This window comes from Saccopteryx bilineata, chromosome 11, assembly GCF_036850765.1.
Source record: "Saccopteryx bilineata isolate mSacBil1 chromosome 11, mSacBil1_pri_phased_curated, whole genome shotgun sequence".
NCBI classification, from domain to species: domain Eukaryota; kingdom Metazoa; phylum Chordata; class Mammalia; order Chiroptera; family Emballonuridae; genus Saccopteryx; species Saccopteryx bilineata.
The window spans coordinates 7,329,839-7,350,896 of record NC_089500.1 but is presented as its reverse complement, the minus strand read 5'-3'; the positions used below and the strand labels follow the sequence as shown (position 1 = coordinate 7,350,896).

General features: G+C 41.6%; 1 protein-coding gene across 2 annotated transcripts; it reads right to left on the bottom strand.

The window, feature by feature from the left end:
• Window positions 1-14,554: 14,554 nt before the first annotated feature.
• On the bottom strand, window positions 14,555-20,777 carry DSEL (dermatan sulfate epimerase like). 2 transcript variants are annotated; one of them, XM_066246818.1, is made up of 2 exons: window positions 20,633-20,777; window positions 14,555-19,616 (listed from the first exon to the last, which is right to left on the bottom strand). In XM_066246818.1, the coding sequence occupies exon 2, from the start codon at window positions 18,705-18,707 to the stop codon at window positions 15,081-15,083; it is 3,627 nt and encodes a 1,208-aa protein (XP_066102915.1). In that variant the 5' UTR covers window positions 18,708-19,616; window positions 20,633-20,777; the 3' UTR covers window positions 14,555-15,080. The 2 variants fall into 2 exon arrangements, with proteins under 2 accessions (XP_066102915.1, XP_066102916.1); XM_066246819.1 differs by having other exon boundaries at window positions 14,555-19,612; window positions 20,633-20,751.
• Between the last annotated feature and the right edge of the window lie 281 nt (window positions 20,778-21,058).

Here is a 21,058-nt window from a genome sequence, read left to right as displayed (position 1 = left end):
CAACTGGAGGCAGACAACACCAAGCCTAGACTCAACCAACTCTACAAATAAAACACCCAAAAAAGAGGATGAGAGGACAAAGGAGTACAATCCAAATGAAACCACAAGAGATACCTTTGAGAGATGAACTGAGTGATATGGAAATAATCAAACTTCCAGATGCAGAGTTCAAAATAATGATTGTAAGGATACTTAGGGATCTTAGAACAACAATGGATGGTCAGTATGAAAACCTAAATAAAGAAATAGCAAGTATAAAAAAGAATCAGTTGGAGATGACAAATACAATATCAGAAATAAAGACCACAATGGAAGGAATTAAAAACGAGATAGATAGAGCAGAGGATCGAATCCGCGAGTTAGGGGACAACTGGAATGAAGGCATGAAAGCAGAGAAGAAAAGAGAAAAGAGACTCAAAAAGTCAGAGGAAACTCTTAGAGAGCTCTGTGACAACATGAAGAGAAATAAAATCCACATCATAGGGGTTCCTGAAGAAGAAGAAAAAGAACAAGGGATAGAGACTTTGTTCAATCATATCATAGCTAAAAACTTCCCTAAATTAATGCAAGAGAAACTCTCACAAATCCAAGAAGCACAGAGGACTCCATTAAAGAGAAACCCAAAGAAACCTACACCAAGACACATCATAATTAAAATACCAAAGCTAAGCGATAAAGAGAAAATATTAAAAGCTGCAAGAGAAAAAAAAGTTATCACCTATAAAGGAGCCCCCATAAGGATGACATCTGACTTCTTAACAGAAACACTTGAGGCCAGAAGGGAATGGCAAGAAATATTCAAAGTAATGCAGAACAAGAATCTACAACCAAGAATACTTTATCCAGCAAGTCTATCATTTAAAATCGAAAGAGAAATAAAAAGCTTTCCAGACAAAATCAACTCAAGGAATTCATTACAACCAAACCAATGCTGCAGGAGATGTTAAGGGGCCTGTTGTAAACAGATCAAAGTGGGAAAAGAATATAGCAAAAAAAAAAAAAAAAGGAATACACCTTTAAAGAAGAGAATGGCAATAAACAACTACATATCAATAATAACCTTAAATGTAAATGAATTACATGATCCAATCAAAAGACACAGGGTACCTGCGTGGATAAGAAAACAGGACCCATACATATGTTGTTTACAAGAGACACACCTTAGAACAAAAGACACACATAGATTGAAGGTAAAAGGATGGAAAAAAACGTTTCATGCAAACGGAAATGAAAAAAAAGTGGGGTAGCAATACTTATATCAGACAAATTGGACTTTAAAACAAATGATATAGTAAGAGATAAAGAAGGCCACTACATAATGATAAGGGAGTAATCCAACAGGAAGATATAACTATTATAAATATCTATGCACCTAATATAGGAGCATCTAAATATATAAAGCAGACTTTGATGGATTTAAAGGGCAAAATCAACAGCAATACTATAATAGTAGGGGATTTCAATACCCCACTAACATCACTAGATAGATCCTCAAGAAAGAAAATTAACAAAGAAACAGCAGACTTATTGGAAACACTAGATCAACTCGATTTAATAGATATCTTCAGAACCTTTCACCCTAAAGCAGCAGAATATACATTCTTTTCAAGTGTTCATGGTACATTCTCTAGGATAGACCACATGTTAGGGCACAAAAGTGCTCTCAACAAATTTAAGAAGACTGAAATCGTATCAAGCACTTTCTCTAATCACAACGGCATGAAACTAGAAATGAATCACAACAGAAAAGCTCAAAAATTCTCAAACACATGGAAACTAAATAGCAGGTTGTTAAATAATGAATGGATTAAGAATGAGATCAAAGAAGAAATAAAAAAATTCCTAGAAACAAATGACAATGAGCATACAACAACTCAAAATTTATGGGACACAGCGAAAGCAGTTCTGAGAGGGAAGTTCATAGCACTACAGGCACACTTTAAGAAGCTAGAAAAAGCTCAAATAAACAACTTAACCCTGCATCTAAAAGAATTAGAAAAAGAACAGCAAGTAAAGCCCAAATGTAGTAGAAGGAAGGAAATAATAAAGATCAGAGCAGAAATAAATGACATAGAGGCTAAAGAAACAATACAGAAGATCAATGAAACTAGGAGCTGGTTCTTTGAAAAGGTAAACAAGATTGATGAACCTTTAACTAGATTCACCAAGAAAAAGAGAGTGAGGACTCAAATAAATAAAATTAGAAATGAGAGAGGAGAAATAGCAACTGACACAACAGAAATACAAAATATTGTAAGAAAATACTATGAAGAACTGTATGCCAAAAAACTAGACAACCTAGATGAAATGGACAAATTCCTTGAAACATACAATCTTCCAAAAATCAATCTGGAAGAATCAGAAAACCTAAACAGACCGATTACAACAAAGGAGATCGAAACAGTTATCAAAAAACTCCCAACAAAGAAAAGTCCAGGACCCAATGTCTTCACAACGGAATTCTACCAAATATTCAAAGAACTAACTCCTACCTTCTCAAACTATTTCAAAAAATTCAAGAGGAAGGAAGACTTCCAAGCTCCTTTTATGAGGCGAGCATAATTTTGATTCCAAAACTAGGCAAAGACAACACACACAAAAAAATTATAGGCCAATATCTCTGATGAATATAGATGCTAAAATCTTCAACAAAATATTAGCAAGCCGGATCCAACAATATATGGAAAAAATCATACACCATAATAAAGTGGGATTTATTCTGGGGAGGCAAGGATGGTACAATATTCGTAAATCAAACAATGTGATTCATCACATAAACAAAAAGAAGAAGAAAAACCATATGATAATTTCAATAGATGCAGAAAAAGCATTTGATAAAATCCAGCACCCATTCATGATCAAAACTCTCAGCAAAGTGGGAATACAGGGAACATACCTCAACATGATAAAAGCCATCTATGACAAACCCACAGCCAACATCATACTCAATGGGCAAGAATTAAAAGCAGTCCCCTTAAGATCAGGAACAAGGCAGGGGTGCCCCCTTTCACAACTCTTATTTAACATAGTCCTGGAAGTCCTAGCCACAGCAATCAGACAAGAAGAAGAAATAAAAGGCATTCAAATTGGAAAAGAAGAAGTAAAATTATCATTATTTGTAGATGATATGATATTGTATATAGAAAACCCTAAAGTCTCAGTCAAAAAGCTACTGGACCTGATAAATGAATTCAGCAAATTGGCGGGATATAAAATCAATGCTCAGAAATCAGAGGCATTTTTATACACCAACAATAAACAGAAAGAGAAATTAAAAAAACAATCCCCTTCACTATTACAACCAAAAAAATAAAGTACCTAGGAATAAACTTAACCAAGGAGACTAAAGACTTGTACTCGGAAAATTACAAAGCATTGATAAAAGAAATCAAGGAAGATACAAACAAGTGGAAACATATACCGTGCTCATGGTTAGGAAGAATAAACATCATTAAAATGTCTATATTACCCAAAGCAATCTATAAATTCAATGCAATACCAATTAAAATACCAATGACATACTTCAAAGATATAGAACACATATTACAAGAATTTATATGGAACCAAAAGAGAACACGAATCGAATAGCCTCAGCAATCTTAAAAAAGAAGAATAAAGTGGGAGGTATCACACTTCCTGATATCAAGTTATACTACAAGGCCATTGTACTCAAAACAGCCTGGTACTGGCATAAGAACAGGCATATAGATCAATGGAACAGAACAGAGAACCCAGAAATAAACCCACAGTTCTATGGACAACTGATATTTGACAAAGGAGGCAAGGAAATACAATGGAGTAAAGACAGCCTCTTTAACAAATGGTGTTGGGAAAATTGGACAGCTACCTGCAAAAAAAATGAAACTAGATCACCAGCTTATACCACTCACAAAAATAAACTCAAAATGGATAAAAGACTTAAATGTAGGCCGTGAAACCATAAGCATCTTAGAAGAAAACAGGCAGTAAGCTCTCCAACATCTCTCGGAGCAATATATTTGCTGATTTATCTCCATGGGGAAGTGAAATAAAAGACAGGATAAACAAATGGAACTATATCAAACTAAAAAGTTTTGCACAGCTAAAGACAACAAGAACAGAATAAAAAGACAAACTACACAATGGGAGAACATATTTGACAATACGTCTGGTAAGGGGTTAATAACCAAAATTTATAAAGAACTCATATACCTCTACACCAGGAAGACAAACAATCCAATCCAAAAATGGGCAAAAGAGATGAATAGACACTTCTCCAAAGAGGACATACAGATGGCCAACAGGCATATGAAAAAATGCTCAACATCACTAATCATTAGAGAAATGCAAATTAAAACCACAATGAGATATCTCCTCACACCAGTCAGAATGGCGCTCATCAACAAAACAACACAGAATAAGTGCTGGTGAGGATGTGGAGAAAAGGGAACCCTCCTGTACTGTTGGTGGGAATGTAGACTGGTGCAGCCACTGTGGAAAACAGTATGGAGATTCCTCAAAAAACTGAAAATTGAACTGCCTTTTGACTCAGCTATCTCACTTTTAGGAATATACCCCAAGGACACTATAGAACGGCTCGAAAAGGAGAAATGCACCCCCATGTTTGTGGCAGCATTGTTCACAATAGCAAAGATCTGGAAACAGCCCAAGTGTTCGTCAGAGGACGAGTGGATTAAAAAGCTTTGGTACATATATACTATGGAGTACTACTCAGCCATAAGAAATGATGACATCGGATCCTTTACAATAACATGGATGGACCTTGATAACATTATACGGAGTGAAATAAGTAAATCAGAAAAAAAAACTAAGAACTATATGAATCCATACATAGAAGGGACATAAAAATGAGACTCAGAGACATGAACAAGAATGTGATGGCAACAGAGGTGGGGGTGGGGGGATGGGGCATGGGGTGAAGAAGGAGAGAGGGGTTGGGGGAGGGGAGGGGCACAAAGAAAACCAGATAGAAGGTGACAGAAGACAATTTAACTTTGGAGGAGGGGTATACAGCACAATCAAATGTCAAAATAATCTAGAGATGTTTTCTCTCAACATATGTACCCTGATTTATCAATGTCACTGCATTAAATTTAATAAATTTTAAAAAAAGGAGAAAAATCATATGATAATTTCAATAGATGCAGAAAAAGCATTTGATAAAATCCAGCACCCATTCATGATTAAAACTCTCAGCAAAGTGGGAATACAGGGAACATACCTCAACATGATAAAAGCCATCTATGACAAACCCACAGCCAACATCATACTCAATGGGCAAGAATTAAAAGCAATCTCCTTAAGATCAGGAACAAGGCAGGGGTGCCCCCTTTCACAACTCTTATTTAACATAGTCCTGGAAGTCCTAGCCACAGCAATCAGACAAGAAGAAGAAATAAAAGGCATTCAAGTTAGAAAAGAAGAAGTAAAACTATCATTATTTGCAGATAATATGATATTGTATACAGAAAACCCTAAAGTCTCAGTCAAAAAGCTACTGGATCTGATAAATGAATTCAGCAAAGTGGCAGGATATAAAATCAATACTTAAAAATCAAAGGCATTTTTATACGCCAACAATGAACAGTCAGAAAGAGAAATTAAAAAAACAATCCCCTTCACTATTACAACCAAAAAAATAAAGTACCTAGGAGTAAACTTAACCAAAGAGATTAAAGACTTGTACTCGGAAAATTACAAAGCATTGATAAAAGAAATCAAGGAAGATACAAACAAGTGGAAGCATATACCGTGCTCATGGTTAGGAAGAACAAACATCATTAAAATGTCTATATTATCCAAAGCAATCTATAAGTTCAATGCAATACCAATTAAAATACCAATGACATACTTCAAAGATATAGAACACATATTACAAAAATTTATATGGAACCAAAAAAGAACACGAATAACCTCAGCAATCTTAAAAAAGAAGAATAAAGTGGGAGGTATCACACTTCCTGATATCAAGTTATACTACAAGGCCATTGTACTCAAAACAGCCTGGTACTGGCATAAGAACAAGCATATAGATCAATGGAACAGAACAGAGAACCCAGAAATAAACCCACAGCTCTATGGATAACTGATATTTGACAAAGGAGGCAAGGAAATACAATGGAGTAAAGACAGCCTCTAACAAATGGTGTTGGGAAAATTGGACAGCAACCTGCAAAAAAATGAAACTAGATCACCAGCTTATACCACTCACAAAAATAAACTCAAAATGGATAAAAGACTTAAATGTAGGCCACGAAACCATCAGCATCTTAGAAGAAAACATAGGCAGTAAGCTCTCCAACATCTCTCGGAGCAATATATTTGCTGATTTATCTCCACGGCGAAGTGAAATAAAAGACAGGATAAACAAATGGGACTATATCAAACTTAAAAGCTTTTGCACAGCTAAAGACAACAAGAACAGAATAAAAAGACAAACTACATGATGGAAGAACATATTTGACAACAGGCCTGATAAGGGGTTAATAACCAAAATTTATAAAGAACTTGTAAATCTCAACATCGGGACGACAAACAATCCAATCAAAAAATGAGAAAAAAGAAATGAATAGACACTTTTCCAAAGAGGACATACAGATGGCCAATAGGCATATGAAAAAATGCTCAACATCACTAATCATTAGAGAAATGCAAATTAAAACCACAATGAGATATCACCTCACACCAGCCAGAATGGGGCTCATCAACAAAACAACACAGAATAAGTGCTGGCGAGGATGTGGAGAAAAGGGAACCCTCCTGCACTGCTGGTGGGAATGCAGACTGGTGCAGCCACTGTGGAAAACAGTATGGAGATTCCTCAAAAAACTAAAAATCGAACTGCCTTTCGATCCAGCTATCCCACTTTTAGGAACATCATAGAACTGTTCCAAAAGGAGAAATGCACCCCATGTTTGTGGCAGCATTGTTCACAGTAGCGAAGATCTGGAAACAGCCCAAGTATCCATCAGAGGATGAGTGGATTAAAAAGCTTTGGTACCTAAATACTATGGAATACTACTCAGCCATAAGAAATGATGACATCGGATCATTTACAATAACCTGGATAAACCTTGATAACATTATAAGGAGTGAAATAAGTAAATCAGAAAAAACTAAGAACTATATGAATCCATATATAGATGGGACATAAAAATGAGACTCAGAGGCATGAACAAGAATGTGATGGTAATGAGGGTGGGGGGGGTGGGGGAGGAGGATGGGGCGAGGAAGAAGAGAGGGGGTGGGAGAGGGGAGAGGCACAAAGAAAACCAGATAGAAGATGACAGAAGACAATTTGACTTTTGGTGAGGGATATACAGCACAATCAAATGTCAAAACAATCTGGAGATGTTTTCTCTCAACATATGTACCCTGATTTATCAATGTCACTACATTAAATTTTATAATAATAATAAGAAATACCAAGGACATACTTTAAAGATATAAAAAAAATATTCCAATAATTCATATGGAACCAAAAAAGAACACGAATAACCTCAGCAATCTTGAAAAAGAAGAATAAAGTTGGTGGTATCACATTTCTGGACATCAAGTTATACTACAAGGCCATTGTACTCAAAACAGCTTGGTACTGGCTTAAGAACAGGCATATAGATCAATGGAACAGAACAGAGCACCCAGAAATAAACCCGTACCTTTATGAACAATTGATATTTGACAAGGGTGATGATAGCATACAATAGAGTAAAGACAGTCTCTTTAACAAATGGTGTTGGGAAAATTGGTCATCTACTTGCAAAAAAGTGAAATTAGACCATCAACTCACACCATTCACAAAAATAAACTCAAAATGAATAAAAGACTTAAATGTAAGTCATGAAACCATAAACATCCTAGAGGAAAACATAGGGAATAAGTTCTCTGACATCACTCACAGCAATATATCTGCTGATTTATCTCCACGTGTAAGGAAAATTAAGGACAGGATAAACAAATGGGACTATATCAAACTAAAATGATTTTGCACAGCTAAAGACAATATGAACAAAATAAAAATGCAAACCACACAATGGGAGAACATATTTGACAATACGCCTGATAAGGAGTTAATAACCAAAATTTATAAAGAACTTGTAAAACTCAACACCAGGAAGATAAACAGTCCAATCAAAAAATGGGCAAAAGAAATGAATAAACACTTCTCCAAAGAGGCCGAACAGTTGGCCAATAGGGATATAAAAAAAATGCTCAACATCACTAATCATTAGAGAAATGCAAATTAAAACCACAATGAGATATCACCTCATAGCAGTAAGAATGGCGCTCATCAACAAAATAACACAGTGTAAGTGCTGGTGAGGATGTGGAGAAAAGGGAACCCTCCTGCACTGCTGGTGGGAATGCAGACTGGTGCAGTCACTGTGGAAAACTGTATGGAGATTCCTCAAAAAATTAAAAATCTAACTGCCTTTTGACCCAGCTATCCCACTTTTAGGAATATACCCAACAATACCATAGCACAGTTTAAAAAGGAGAAATGCACCCCCATGTTTATGGCAGCATTGTTTACAATAGCCAAGACCTGGAAACAGGCCAAGTGTCCATCAATGGATGATTGAATTAAAAAGCTATGGTACATATACACAATGAAATACTATGGGACCATGAAAAAGAAGGAAATATTATTTTTTGCACCAACATGAATGGAACTGGAAACTATTATGTTAAGTGAAATAAGCCAGCAGAGAAAGAAAAATATCATATGACCTCACTCATCTGAGGAATCCAACGAACAATATGAACTGAGGAGCAGAACATAGACAGAGGCGGGATCAAAGGATCCAGAAGGAAAGCGGACAGAGGGAAAGGGGATGATAGGGTAATAGGATGAGACGAGAGCAGAAAAGCAAATCCTGGAGGAAAGGGGAGAGGGTGCTATGGGGAGGGCGACAGGGGGGATGTACTGGGGAACACGGGTAACATTAGAATTTATGTAAACATGACAAATTAATAAATAAAAAAAATGCAGCAATCTACAACAAGTTGATAGGGAAAGATATGAGTAGTGGAGCCATAAAGACAAGCAAGGGAACAAAAAACACAAAATCCAGGATAAACATTGGTCTCTGGGATAGCTGGTGGGAACAGAAGACTGTGATAATGGAAGGTCAGATGGAGGGCTTACCTACTAGGATTAATCATGCATTTTTCAGAGTAGATGGTAGGTATACTCATGTTCATTTTATTAATATTTTTCAGGTCATTTATACCTGGCACCATATTATAGAATGCATAAGTATATGAAGTCTGACACTAAGTCCTACCTCTGGTCCTGGAAACTTATCAATATCATAGAGGAGAGTTTCTCATTTCCCAGATAGGGTCAACACATCTTTTCAGTGTGAACATAGTAATGGAACTTATTTAGCATATCCATAAGACCTACCACTTGATAAATGGGAGAAGTAGAGCTAGCATATGCCTGGATCACACAATGATGTTTCTAATTTACATGCAGGGTGTGAACAGTAATACCCCAGAAAAACCAATCAGAAAAGGAATCTCTCTTTTTCAAGAGTATGAAATTCAACATTAGTGTTAATATACCTAAAAAAAAAAAGTCATTTCATCTCAAAGAGAGTCAGAGCAATACAGAAATAGTTTAAATAGAGCAACTGCAATGTACAATGAAGATTTGCTCAGATTATAATTTTTATTTTTTTTCTAACTTTTAACTACACTAAAATTTCAGAGACTCTTACGCAGTTTCTACAATAATGAACACAATTATTATAGGAATGCTTTTCCTTGTGAATTTCACATTTGTTGTTCAGACCTTCCTTCCTTCTTTCCTTCCTTCCTTCTTTCCTTTCTTCCTTCATTCATTCCTTTTATTCCTCCCTCCCTTACTCCTTCCCTCCCTCCCTCTCTTCCTTCCTTCCTATATTGAAATGGTAAGAAATAGAGCATGTTTGGGTTTTTTTCCTGAGATGAGTTCTATTTGATGATTTGATTGACAGGCACAGATTTGACAAGAGTATTCATTTCTACTTGGTATAGGCTCCTTCATGCTAGGAACATTGTGAAATGCAGAATAAGAATGTGTTTTTACAGTCCCCAGTAGACTATCTGTTCCATGGAGGAAGGGCTCAATTATGTTCTGGTCACTTGTTGTGTTCCCAGTATTGATACTTGTGTCTGGTGTTGTGGATCTGGAAATACTTAGAGGGAAGGACAAGAAGATGCTATTGGCCAGCTGGAACCAGGATGAAATGCACTGAGTTATCCTACTGCCGTTACCAGCAATGACCAGTATGCACACCCCTCTGTCCACATGCTGTTCAGGACATCTCTTGCTAGAGCAGCAGTTCTCAACCTGTGGGTCATGACCCCGGTGGGGGTTGAACGACCAAAACACAGGGGTCACCTAAATCCATCGGAAATACTTAGGCGACCCCTGTGTTTTGGTCGTTCGACCTCCGCCGGGGTCACAACCCACAGGTTAAGAACCACTGTGCTAGAGGATCAGACCAAATGTCTTTGTTGGAAATGTGCTGAGGTAGTTGAGCGAGAGGCAGTAGGGGGAAGGCATGTATTTGCATTTCTCTTTCAGAAATTGATGGGACACACTATGACAACTATTGAGTCAAAACCTAATTAAGAAAAAAAAAAACAGGTCATGATTGCTATCCAAATTCACCTAAAATGTTCTCTGAGTCAATAGACTGCTCTTGCCACATAGTGATGGCTTCAGAAATAAATAAGCTTTCCGGAGCCTTTCATAGAGTGGTTCTCTACCTGGCACATCTCTCCTCTCTTCTTGATAAATGTCAACTAATTTTGAAGTCTCTAGAGTTTGCCAATTCCTCACTGGCGGGGTCAAAATCAACCAGTTTTTGTGTTCTTTCCTCATGACAATCAATACCTCGACATACCCAAATAAGTATGATAAGTGAAGCAATGAATGAATTGTAAATCTACTCAAAATTCTTTCAGGAAAGCAGATTCCCTACAGAGATAATACAGGTTTCAAATGTATCTGTAAAATAAGTATCATAGACCATTCTTGTGAGGATTGTAATGAGCCATCCAAACAACTGATAGCTCCATTTGTAGCACATATAGAGACTAATTTGTGACAGACGCTACCTCTCTTTAAAAAAAAAAGTCTCCCCTGTGCCAACCTCGGGCACCACTGACTTAGACTATCTCAGGCAACCTGCAAGAGCCTTCCTCTTTTCAGCACTATCATACTTGAAAATCTTCCCAGAGGCAGGAGGGACAGGTGGAAAGCACAAGTACATAGGACAGGGATGCTCCTGCCATGTTATAAGTCAGGACAATGTTTGTAGAGGAGTGCAAGTAAGACAGAATGTGAAATCAAACCAGGGGAGCAGAGGCCAGGGTGCCCATCACTGAACAGTCCAAGGTCAGTGGCCGGCACAGTGGGACTGCGGGTCAGTGCCCAACTTGTCCCGCATGTCCCATCTTCTGCCTTCTCAACCTCACACACCATCCTAACCATTACCCGGAGAAGAAGCTATTAGAAAGTCTCCCAACCATGGCCAAGTTGCTCTTAGCTTTTTATTTATGTAGTAAGAGTCATATTATACATATAATTCCAATAAACTATTTTATGATGAAACAGGGCAACTTAAAAATTACTGTTAATGTTTACTCACAGCTAACAGATACTTTTATGAATCAAGAATGTCTGGGGTCTACGATGATGGACCCCAAACTCTGCTGATAAATGACACCGATCACAAGTGGCAGAGAGGAGGGGTTGCATTTCCTCAGAAGAAACCAAAAATTAAAACATATTTTTGTGTGTGGAGGGTTCTCCTTTTAATATATTTGCTGGGGGCGGTGTGGCAGATCCTGTTCCATGCCTGGGAATTTGACATAAGCATCCCATTTTGTAAAGCACTTACTATCTAAAAAGTCAAATGTCTAAAATAGGGGTTTTAGGCCTAATATATATGTAGTCTAGTGTCATCTGCCTAAAACTTGTGCCTCTGCAGGTTTCTGCAAATTAAAGTGTATTCATAGATTCATCTTCTTTCTCCTGAACAGACTCTCTGCTTCCTGTCCTTCCTGGAATTTTTATCACGGTAAATTCAACCCTGGATACAGCCTATTCCAGCCACAGTGAGTAATTCACATTATTTTATTTTAGAAGAATCCCTTATTGCCACAATATTTACCTAGGTTATGTTCATCAGCAAAAGCAACACATTCTTTCAAAGTCTCAAGATTTAAATGTTTTTATTTTAATAAAAGCTTTTGGATAAAAGGCCGCTGGGCCTAATTTTGGGAAAGTTCATGAAGAAAGGAGTCGATCTGACTGAGATTTTACTTTGTGTTTTGTTTGGCAGTGTCACTTATAATTGTTGCTTCAATGATTTTCAAGATGATAAGAACAAACGTAAGTGTTGAGTTAAATTTGTCCTAGGATAACACCCTAAGAGTGCCAGACCTAGGAGCTGGGGGCAGGGGGTGTCAGTCACCTTAGGGGCTGAGAGGATAAGGCAGAGTTTCCAAGCACGGACCCACGCAAACTCCCCTAACGCGTGTCCCGCGGCTGTTATCCCTCACCCACCGAGAACATTCCTCCTGGGGGCTCTGCACCTAGGTCTCCTTCAGCAGACTCTCCCTTGGGGTGGGAGTGGGTAAGTAGACACAGCAAGATTCGCCTCGACCTTGCCATGTGGGAGTACAAGGGAGGATACATCATGAGGGTCCTTTGATTCAGCATGTTGCTTTGTTAGCTCTCGATCCCGTGTTCCCATATTGTTCCCCACGCTCATTCACAGAAGTGCTCTTCCTCTTTAGTTTGCCTCGTCTTCCCCAACTCCTCCTTGTACTCAGCCTGGCTCACTTCAGAGCCCGTGGTCACGTTTCTGCAGTTTTTAAAGGAAGGCAGTGGTATAGCAACTCCTGCTCTCTTGTCACTGACACACACTTTCTAAATGCTTACCTTGTTCAGACCGACCCCAAGCCCTAGTCTCTTTCCAGAGCCAAGAAACTGAAAGCGAACCCTGGGAGTCTAACCAAGAATGGGAACAGCGCTGTTCCCCGCCTGGCAGTTTCGCAGGCTTGCTGAGAACCCTCCAATAGGAAGAGCCATCTTCCCTGAAAATACCAAGCGTAGATTCGGGCCTTTAGTTGCCCTCTCTGCCTATGTGAATAGGATGTTCATTCATTTTGATATTGCAGAGAAAACTCCACGAGAGCGGAGGGGGGGGGGAGGAAGTAGATATTAGGTGGGGAAAGGAAAAGGAAGGGAAAGGGAAAGGGAAAGGGAAAGGGAAAGGGAAGGGGAGGGAAAGAAAGAGGAAAGGGAAAGGGAAAGGGAAAGGAAAAGGGAAGGGAAAGGGGAAGGGGAGGGAAGGGAAGAGAAGGGGAAAAGGAAAGGGAAAGGGAAGGGAAGGGAAAGGGAAGAGGAAAGGGAAAGGGAAGGGGAAAGGGAAAGGGAAAGGGAAGGGAAGGGGAAAGGGAAAGGGAAGGGAAAGGGAAAGGGAAAGAAAAGGGGATGGGAGGGGAAAGAAAAAATGACAGCCGGTGGGGTTCAGCTGGAATGTCACCTATCCCGAGCTTTATCACGTTGGAGACACATTTGAACACAATAACAAACTACCAGAGAAAAGAAGGGCTTTTATCTAGGTCAGAATGACAGGCTAGACTTCCAAGTGTCAGAGAGCTTGGGAGGAGGCGGCGAGGAGGAAGGACGGGAGGGGTCTGAAACATCAGGAGGAAAGCTGCAATCTGCACAGACATTCTCATCAAGTACTGAGGACACTGCCTAATGGTTTTCGTCCGGGCGGCTGTAATCACTCTACAGCCTTCCATGGGCCACAGCATGTTGATTTCAGCACCTTTCAAAAAAAAGCAAAGCCCCTTTCTGTGACGAACGACACTAATAATGAGATGCAGATGGTAAAGGAAACAGATGCCTGGAACATCGGCTCCCATCCGCCCAACACTGGCAGTCTAGTCTGTAAGCTCATTCAGAGGGACACAGGGCAAGCCAGGCAGTTTTCCAATTCCATCTTCAAGGCGGGAAAAACCAAAAACACAGCTGGCAGTGGCTTGGCTTCCTTTGAGTGAGGCAGTGACGATTCCACAAAGGAGAAGTTTGAGTCTAAGTCGGTGTGTCGTGCTTTAATTAATGCAAAACTAATCATCAGGGGGTGGGGGAACCCTCACAAATAGGGGGGAGGTAAGCAATTAGGGACTATGGATTGTTTTGCATGACTTCGTGAGGATGAAAAGGATGGGGTGGGAGTGTGTGACACCGCAGCTGTGGTTTAAGGAGGCAAAAGAGAGACAGAGGAGAGTTTTAAACAGACGAGCAAGTCGACATTACTCCACCAGAACGTTGGCACCCAGATTGTTCAAAGACTGATTTCATTACTGCAAAGTAGAAAATGTTAAGGAGCCTTTCTAGGCCACTGTTTCTGACCTGCAAACAAACAAACAAACCCCATATTTCTTTTGTATTTCCATCTGTATTTTCCAAAAGGAACCCCATAGTTCAGATAGGAGCTTCCATCATTTCCCCAGTGAGATCACTAAACATTACACACAATAAAGGGTTTATTTATTTATTCTTTTGTGCAGGATAAACGTGTGAGAAGAACTTAAAAAAAAAGATAAGGAATGTCTGTAGACCATCTTGAAAGCAAGAGACGCTTGGGGAAAGCAATTGAAGGTGTTGAGCAGTCTCTGGGGTCCCAGGACAGATCACCACAGTGGCAGATGTTGAGAGTTAAGAAAGAATACCTTTAAAACCTTCCTATCTCCCCTGACCACAACAGAACATCATCTTCTACAACTGCGTGTTGGAAGCATCTTGGCAGAAAATAATTCAGAAACAAAGGCAAGAAAGCGGTGACATAAAAAATAAATTGTGCTAGGCCAGATATGGTGCTTTTTCTTTCTTTTTTTAAAAATAATCTCTCTGTGCAAGTAATTGACTAAACACACACAGACGCGCAATTAACGCACACTCTCTCTCTCACACACAGAGTACAAGAATAAACAAACTCTTCTAATTCACATCCACAAAATGGGTTGGAAAGTACTAGTGCAAAATTCCTGTGGACCCGCAGTGCTCAGTCCATAAACTGTGGATATCCTAGACGGTCCATCAGTGTCCAGCAGATGTTTTCAATCAGTTTAATGTTATCCCTGGGCAAGTTTTGTTTCCAAGCATCAGTACTACTGGGAGAAACTTCTCCTTCGTAAGGGAGATAGAAAAGGTTCGTGGAGGTGGCAAACAAGATTTGGTTTAAACTAGCAGGAGACAAAGGAATGCCAAGGAAAGCGAAGATCCTTTCGGTGGTTTCCTGGGGGAAGTGCACGAGATCTTCAAACTTGATCAGCTGGTAGTTGGCAGGCAGCAGGTCAGTGTTGATTCGTAGGGCCGCTGCCGTGTTGGCCAGCCACAGGTGAGACAGCAGGGACACCGCATTAGACTTGGGTTTTGATAATTCTTTCCTTAACGATTCATACTCGAGGGCGTAGCTACATCTGCCTTTCCCTCCCTCTGCTTTGAACAGCTTGGCTAAGCGCTCTGGAACATTCTTCAGAGAGTAAAGACTTGGTTTGCTACTGTACAGCATGGAATAAATCCATGCCCGAGGGTCCCTCACCACGTACAAGGCCCTCAGCGAAGAGCCCAGAACCTCCTGGAAGAAATGAAGCTTTAAGGTCCAGCTCCCGCTGCTCAAACTGAGCACGGGCCTCGCGCTCGGGTAGTAAGCCAGGTGCCTCCGCAAAGCCCTAATGTATTCAGCATCCCTGTCAAAGACGCCCTTCATCCTACTTCTTTGTTCGGGCAAAGACTCCCTCCTTTTCGGTTTTCTCTTTCTGTCCTTATTCGCCGTGAAATACTGGGCCAGTCTGCCCCTGCTGGACTCGTGCAGATGGATGTTCTGCAGATGCAGCTTTGTGTCGTGGGCCAAAGATTGCAGCCAGCCCCGGAGAAGCCGGAAACGCACGCTAGGGACGTCTGCCGCCTGCCACTCACAGGCGTCCACAAAGGAGTCAATTTCTAACTCGGTATCAGGGATTTCAAGGTAGGCTGTTGGAACCCTGATGTAGAGAAAATCACTACTGTTGAAAAAGAGCTGTTTGAGAATTTCAGCTCCAGAGCCAGGGAGTGAGGTGATGACAACTTCAGGGAGGTCAACGCGGTGCCCCTGGGAAGACACAGACCTGGCGCTTGCCTCGGCTCTTGTCCTCGCCCATTTTGCACAGATGGGCTGAGTGCAAGAGCTCCACACATCCAGGAGCTCGATGAACCACAAGGCAACCACAAGTATCAGGATCCATCGCATCAGCTTTCTGAAAGAAAGGTAAAACCGCCACTGAAAAGTTAAAATCAACAAGCTAATGCACAGAATCAACCCAATTGCAATATTAAATTTAAATCCAAAGGGGAAAATGACTTGGTCACGTCTTAGGGGCTTTGCTATTGCTTGCGAGCCCAAACCAAATTGGGTGACTTGGCTCTGATCGGCCACATTGGCAAAGCCACCAAATCCCAGGTAACTGAATCTCGTGTTTAGGTCGTAGTACTCAGTGGCAATGGAAACAATGTGTTCGGTGTTATTGACGTTGAGAGAAATCTGAAGTCCAGAGTTGGAACTGTCGGTAAATCGGCAGCTGGAAACATTGACGTATGGCCCATAAAAGACATAGGCGATTCTGGTTACTGTGGAGTCCATCTGAAACGTGACGTTGACAAACTGGGTCCACCGTTTCTTAAACTCCGCGGCTTGCTCTGCTTCCTGTATACTAGCCACGGGGCTGCTGCCGTGGTGGTCAAACCAAAACATCTTGTAGTGTGCGTCCCACACATCCATCATGGCACCATTGTACCTGTTCATGAATCTATATGGGATGTACTTAAAGTCAATATCCAGATTATGAAAGAAGGCACTGACAGACTTTATTGGGGAATCGTCTTGCTTCTCGATGTGGTCAACCACTAGCAAAGTTTGAGAATTTAAGAGAAGTAAAGCGCGATACACGCTTTTCAGCTTCATAGCTGACGAGTAAGCAGACACCGCCTCCCCGCTCACAAATATCATTTCCCCCTGTTGGGAGGCAGTGATGATTTCCCCTGCTGCATCTCCAACCTCCTCACTAGTCCACTTGAGCCACTGTGCACATTCCCCCAGCTGACCTTCCCAGGGCTTATTACATTGGCTTGTGGGCGATGGGGCAAACACCAATACGTTATTCAGGTGGCTCAACTTGGGTCCATAGAGAGCTTCGGAAACAAATACTTGCCCATTGGGAGCAAAAGTAAATGAGTTCTGATCTGGATGCTCATGTCCTGGGTTAAAGCTTCTCCACCCATCAATCCAGGAGTATGGCTGAAAGTGAACGATGTCATACACAGCTCTACCCCCTAGTTTCCCAGACTTAAAAGACACAAAGGTATTGGTCTGTGTGTTTGGCAACCCAGCCCCATAAGTGACAACGCCCCAGTTAGGGAATATATGCATTTTTGCAGTCCCATATTCAGCAGGAGGCTGGGGGGTGAGCTGAGGGTCATACCAGATGTACTCAGTGTGAAGAGTACTCCACCTCTGGGCAGTGGAGGGGACCATAGGCCCATCTTTAGGTCGGTGCCTTCTAATCTGCTGAGCTAACCAATTTCCAGCTCCATTCTTTAAGATGAACTTATCCAAAAAAACCAACTGGCTTTCTGGACCATAAAACCAATTGTAATTGGAATCTGCTATCCCCACCGTTCTTTGGAAGCCTGGCAAGAGAGTGGCATAATAGAACCAAAAGTGCATTTTTAACCAGTTATTGTCCAAGTTGTTGATGTTAAAATGGCGCTGGGCTAGAAAAACATACTGGGTGACAGATTTAGCTGTGTAGCTTCCGTAGGCCACGCCTTCATCCAGAGAACCATCAACAATATGATTCAATAGGAACATCGTCTTTTCCATGACATCCACTACAACTTGCTTCCATAAATTGACTTTAGATTCTCTATCTACCCCGCTCACCAAGGCCCCAGTGAGCAACGCTATCATATTTGTAGTTTGGTGGTTATGAAGCAGTTGTTTGCCCCACGAGCGGACCTTGGAATACTCATACATTTCCTCAGTAATCGCCCATATTTTTTCCAGGTATTTTTGTTTTCGGTGATCATCTAATAAGTTATATAAAAAGTCAAAGGCAGTGGCAAATCCTGTTAAGGAATGGCCAACCGGAACCTCATCCCCTGGTGCATTCTCAACCAGCCAGTCTTTGTAGCCAACCATCCTGTCCATATATTCCAAGACAAATTCAAACGCAACTCTGTCTTCTGGGCATAGCAAACAGTATAGTGCTAAAGGGGGCAGATTGTTACCATAAATCTCGTTCCACTTGGCAGCAAAGTCTGCATGCTTGGGTGGAGGTAGGTAGTACGTCGGGTTGGACAGCATAACTGTCACTGCACTTCTGATAGCTCTAAAAAGATGCAGGTGGCTGGTGCGAGACTTCTGTCTCATTGCTTGGATTTCTCCCGCATCAAAATATAAACTTGGATGAAGCATACTCTTCTTCGGCTTTTGGTTGGGTCTAAAATCTTGTACTTTCTGTGTCTTAAACTGATCTATATCATCTGCGAAAACTGCCCAGTCAGAGGAATTGCTTACAGATTCCTCAAAAGTAGAGAACACAAACATCGCTAATGCTAGAAATAAGAAATGTCCCGTAAACACTAACGCCATGATCCATCAGGGAGTTCCTTTCCTTAGGCAATCATGTCAAATGGAGCGTTCAATGTGGTCCCCATCTGCTTAGTATAAAACATACATTAAAGGCCTTGATAAAACAAAGACTGTAAATCGCTTATGCTGGGCAATGCAGCTGACATTCAGCTCATTCTGAGCAAGGACCACTGCCAAAGTAAGACTTGACACTGTATGTCTGTGTCCCTAACACACTTTCACTTCCAATAAAGCTTCAAGGAATGTTAAAACCCCTAGGTTTTCCACATCACACAGCAAACAGTGGTACAGAGAGTCAAACATACTACAAGTTCAGGATTTACTTCCTTTGCATAAATCTAATTAACACAGAGTCAAAACACACATAAAAAAAAGAAAAGAAAGAAAAAGGGCTCCAAAATCCAAATTGAGTCGTTCCTAGCAAGGGAAACCATCACCAGGGATGCGATCCCATATACATGCAACGCCCTCGTGTGGGTCTGTCCAAAGGCGGTGACAAGGGACTGGAATCCTTGCAGTGCACTCGGCTGTTACTCCTTTCAACTTCTTACACTTTCGGCTGCTTTGAAAATTTTTTTCTTCTTAGTTTTTTGGGAGAAAAACATCCTTAACAAGCGTCCAAAGTCCTACCTGTTTTAAAATAAAAAAACAAAACAACTCCAAATTCCTGTCCTCATTTCAGAACTGTCTTTTCCAGGCTTGCTTACTCATCGGCTTATTAGGACCCAGAGGAAGCATTTTCCTGTCTTCTTTCATCAGCTTCCTCAGTATAGCAGCGAGAAAAATCTAATCCCCTCAGTCACCCAGGAACTTCTCTTCCAATCATGAAGTCACCACCAGCTGGGAAAGAAGACTCCCCTTCCTCCAACAACGATGACTCTTTTCTGTGCCATTTCATGACATTCCTTTCTGGGGGGAAAAAAATCAAAGAAAATTCTCTGAGCCTACAGGTATGCTGGGAGTGGATATAAAGTGAAAACTCACATCTTGTACTAGATGGAAATTTCGGAAGCACAATAAAAACTGTTATTAAGTACAATCTAAGTTAGCTTTTTAAAAATCATTATTCTACTTTTAAATGCATACATTAGGATGACAATTGAATAGTGACAGATGACAAGCAGCTACAAGAGCTAACTGTGCCAGCAGTATTTATTTTAACCGTAGTTTGCTTTAGTCATTTAAATGTTTTAAAGGGAGTGCGAGTAAGGACGGGTAGAGGGATCCTGTGTACCATGACTGCCAAGCACAGATCTGACTTTGGGTGGTGGGCACACAATCCACTACACAGATGATATGTCATAACATAGTACACATGGGATTTATATCATATTATTAACCAATATCACCCCAATACATTTAGTGAAAATGTAAAAAGAACGAAAGAAAGAAAATTTTTTTATTCAAATGCAGTTTACCCAGAGACAAGTCCTACTGCGATTCTTGTTGTTTTGGTCACAAAGGATTCAGGGGAAAAAAGCAAAAGTTACGAGGAGCTGTTTTGATTCCGTTTGAAGGACTAGCCTTCCTGGGATCAGGAGGTGTCTCTGTAAGGGACCCGTCACTTTCTTCCAAGGAGAAGAAAGCACGACAATGCGTGGGAGCCAGGGACAGCTCCGTGCCCCCTCTCACCTGTAGCCTCGTGCTCCATCCCCACAAGGTACCACCAGGGGGAGCTGAGACCCAGACTGAGGGAGCAGCTTCCCTCCGCGCGTCTTCGGAGGGGAAGAACCTACCCAAGTTTCAGTCCTGGACAAGTCCCTCTCCCGGGGAAATATTAACGGCAGAAGTTGCCTTCCCCGCCTCGCCTGTTGCATTTTTTTCTGCGCCTCTTCCGAACGTGCCGCCCCACCCCAAGCTCCCCGCGCACGAACTCCGGCGGAGGTGTGGGGACAGGAGACCTCGACGCGGCCAAGTGCACTCACCTTCTGCGGCTCGGGCAGCGCCTCCCTGCAGCGCGGGGCCCCGCCGCGGGGCCGTGGGGAGTTGGAGAAAACTGCTGTGCTCAGAAGGCCGGGCTGCGCGCTCCCCTGCAGGCTCCCCGCTCCCCTGCGCCCCGGCCCGCGCTCCCCGCGCTCCAACAGGCGGTGGCCCCGCGCTCGACCCCCACCCGCGCCGCGCGGACACGCCTGCCTTCGGGGAACGCCGGACCTTCCCGGGCCACCGGGACCGCGGGAGGCAGGTCGGCGCGCGGGGGGAACCCTCCAGGACGCCGTGTCCAGCAGAGTGCCGGCGTCCCCAAGCTGCGATGTCGCCGCCGCCGCCTCTACTGCTGCCGCCGCTCCTCCGTGCCAGCTTCGGCCGCACCGCGGGGGCAGGGCGAGAGAAGACGACGCGGGCTGGGGGCGGGG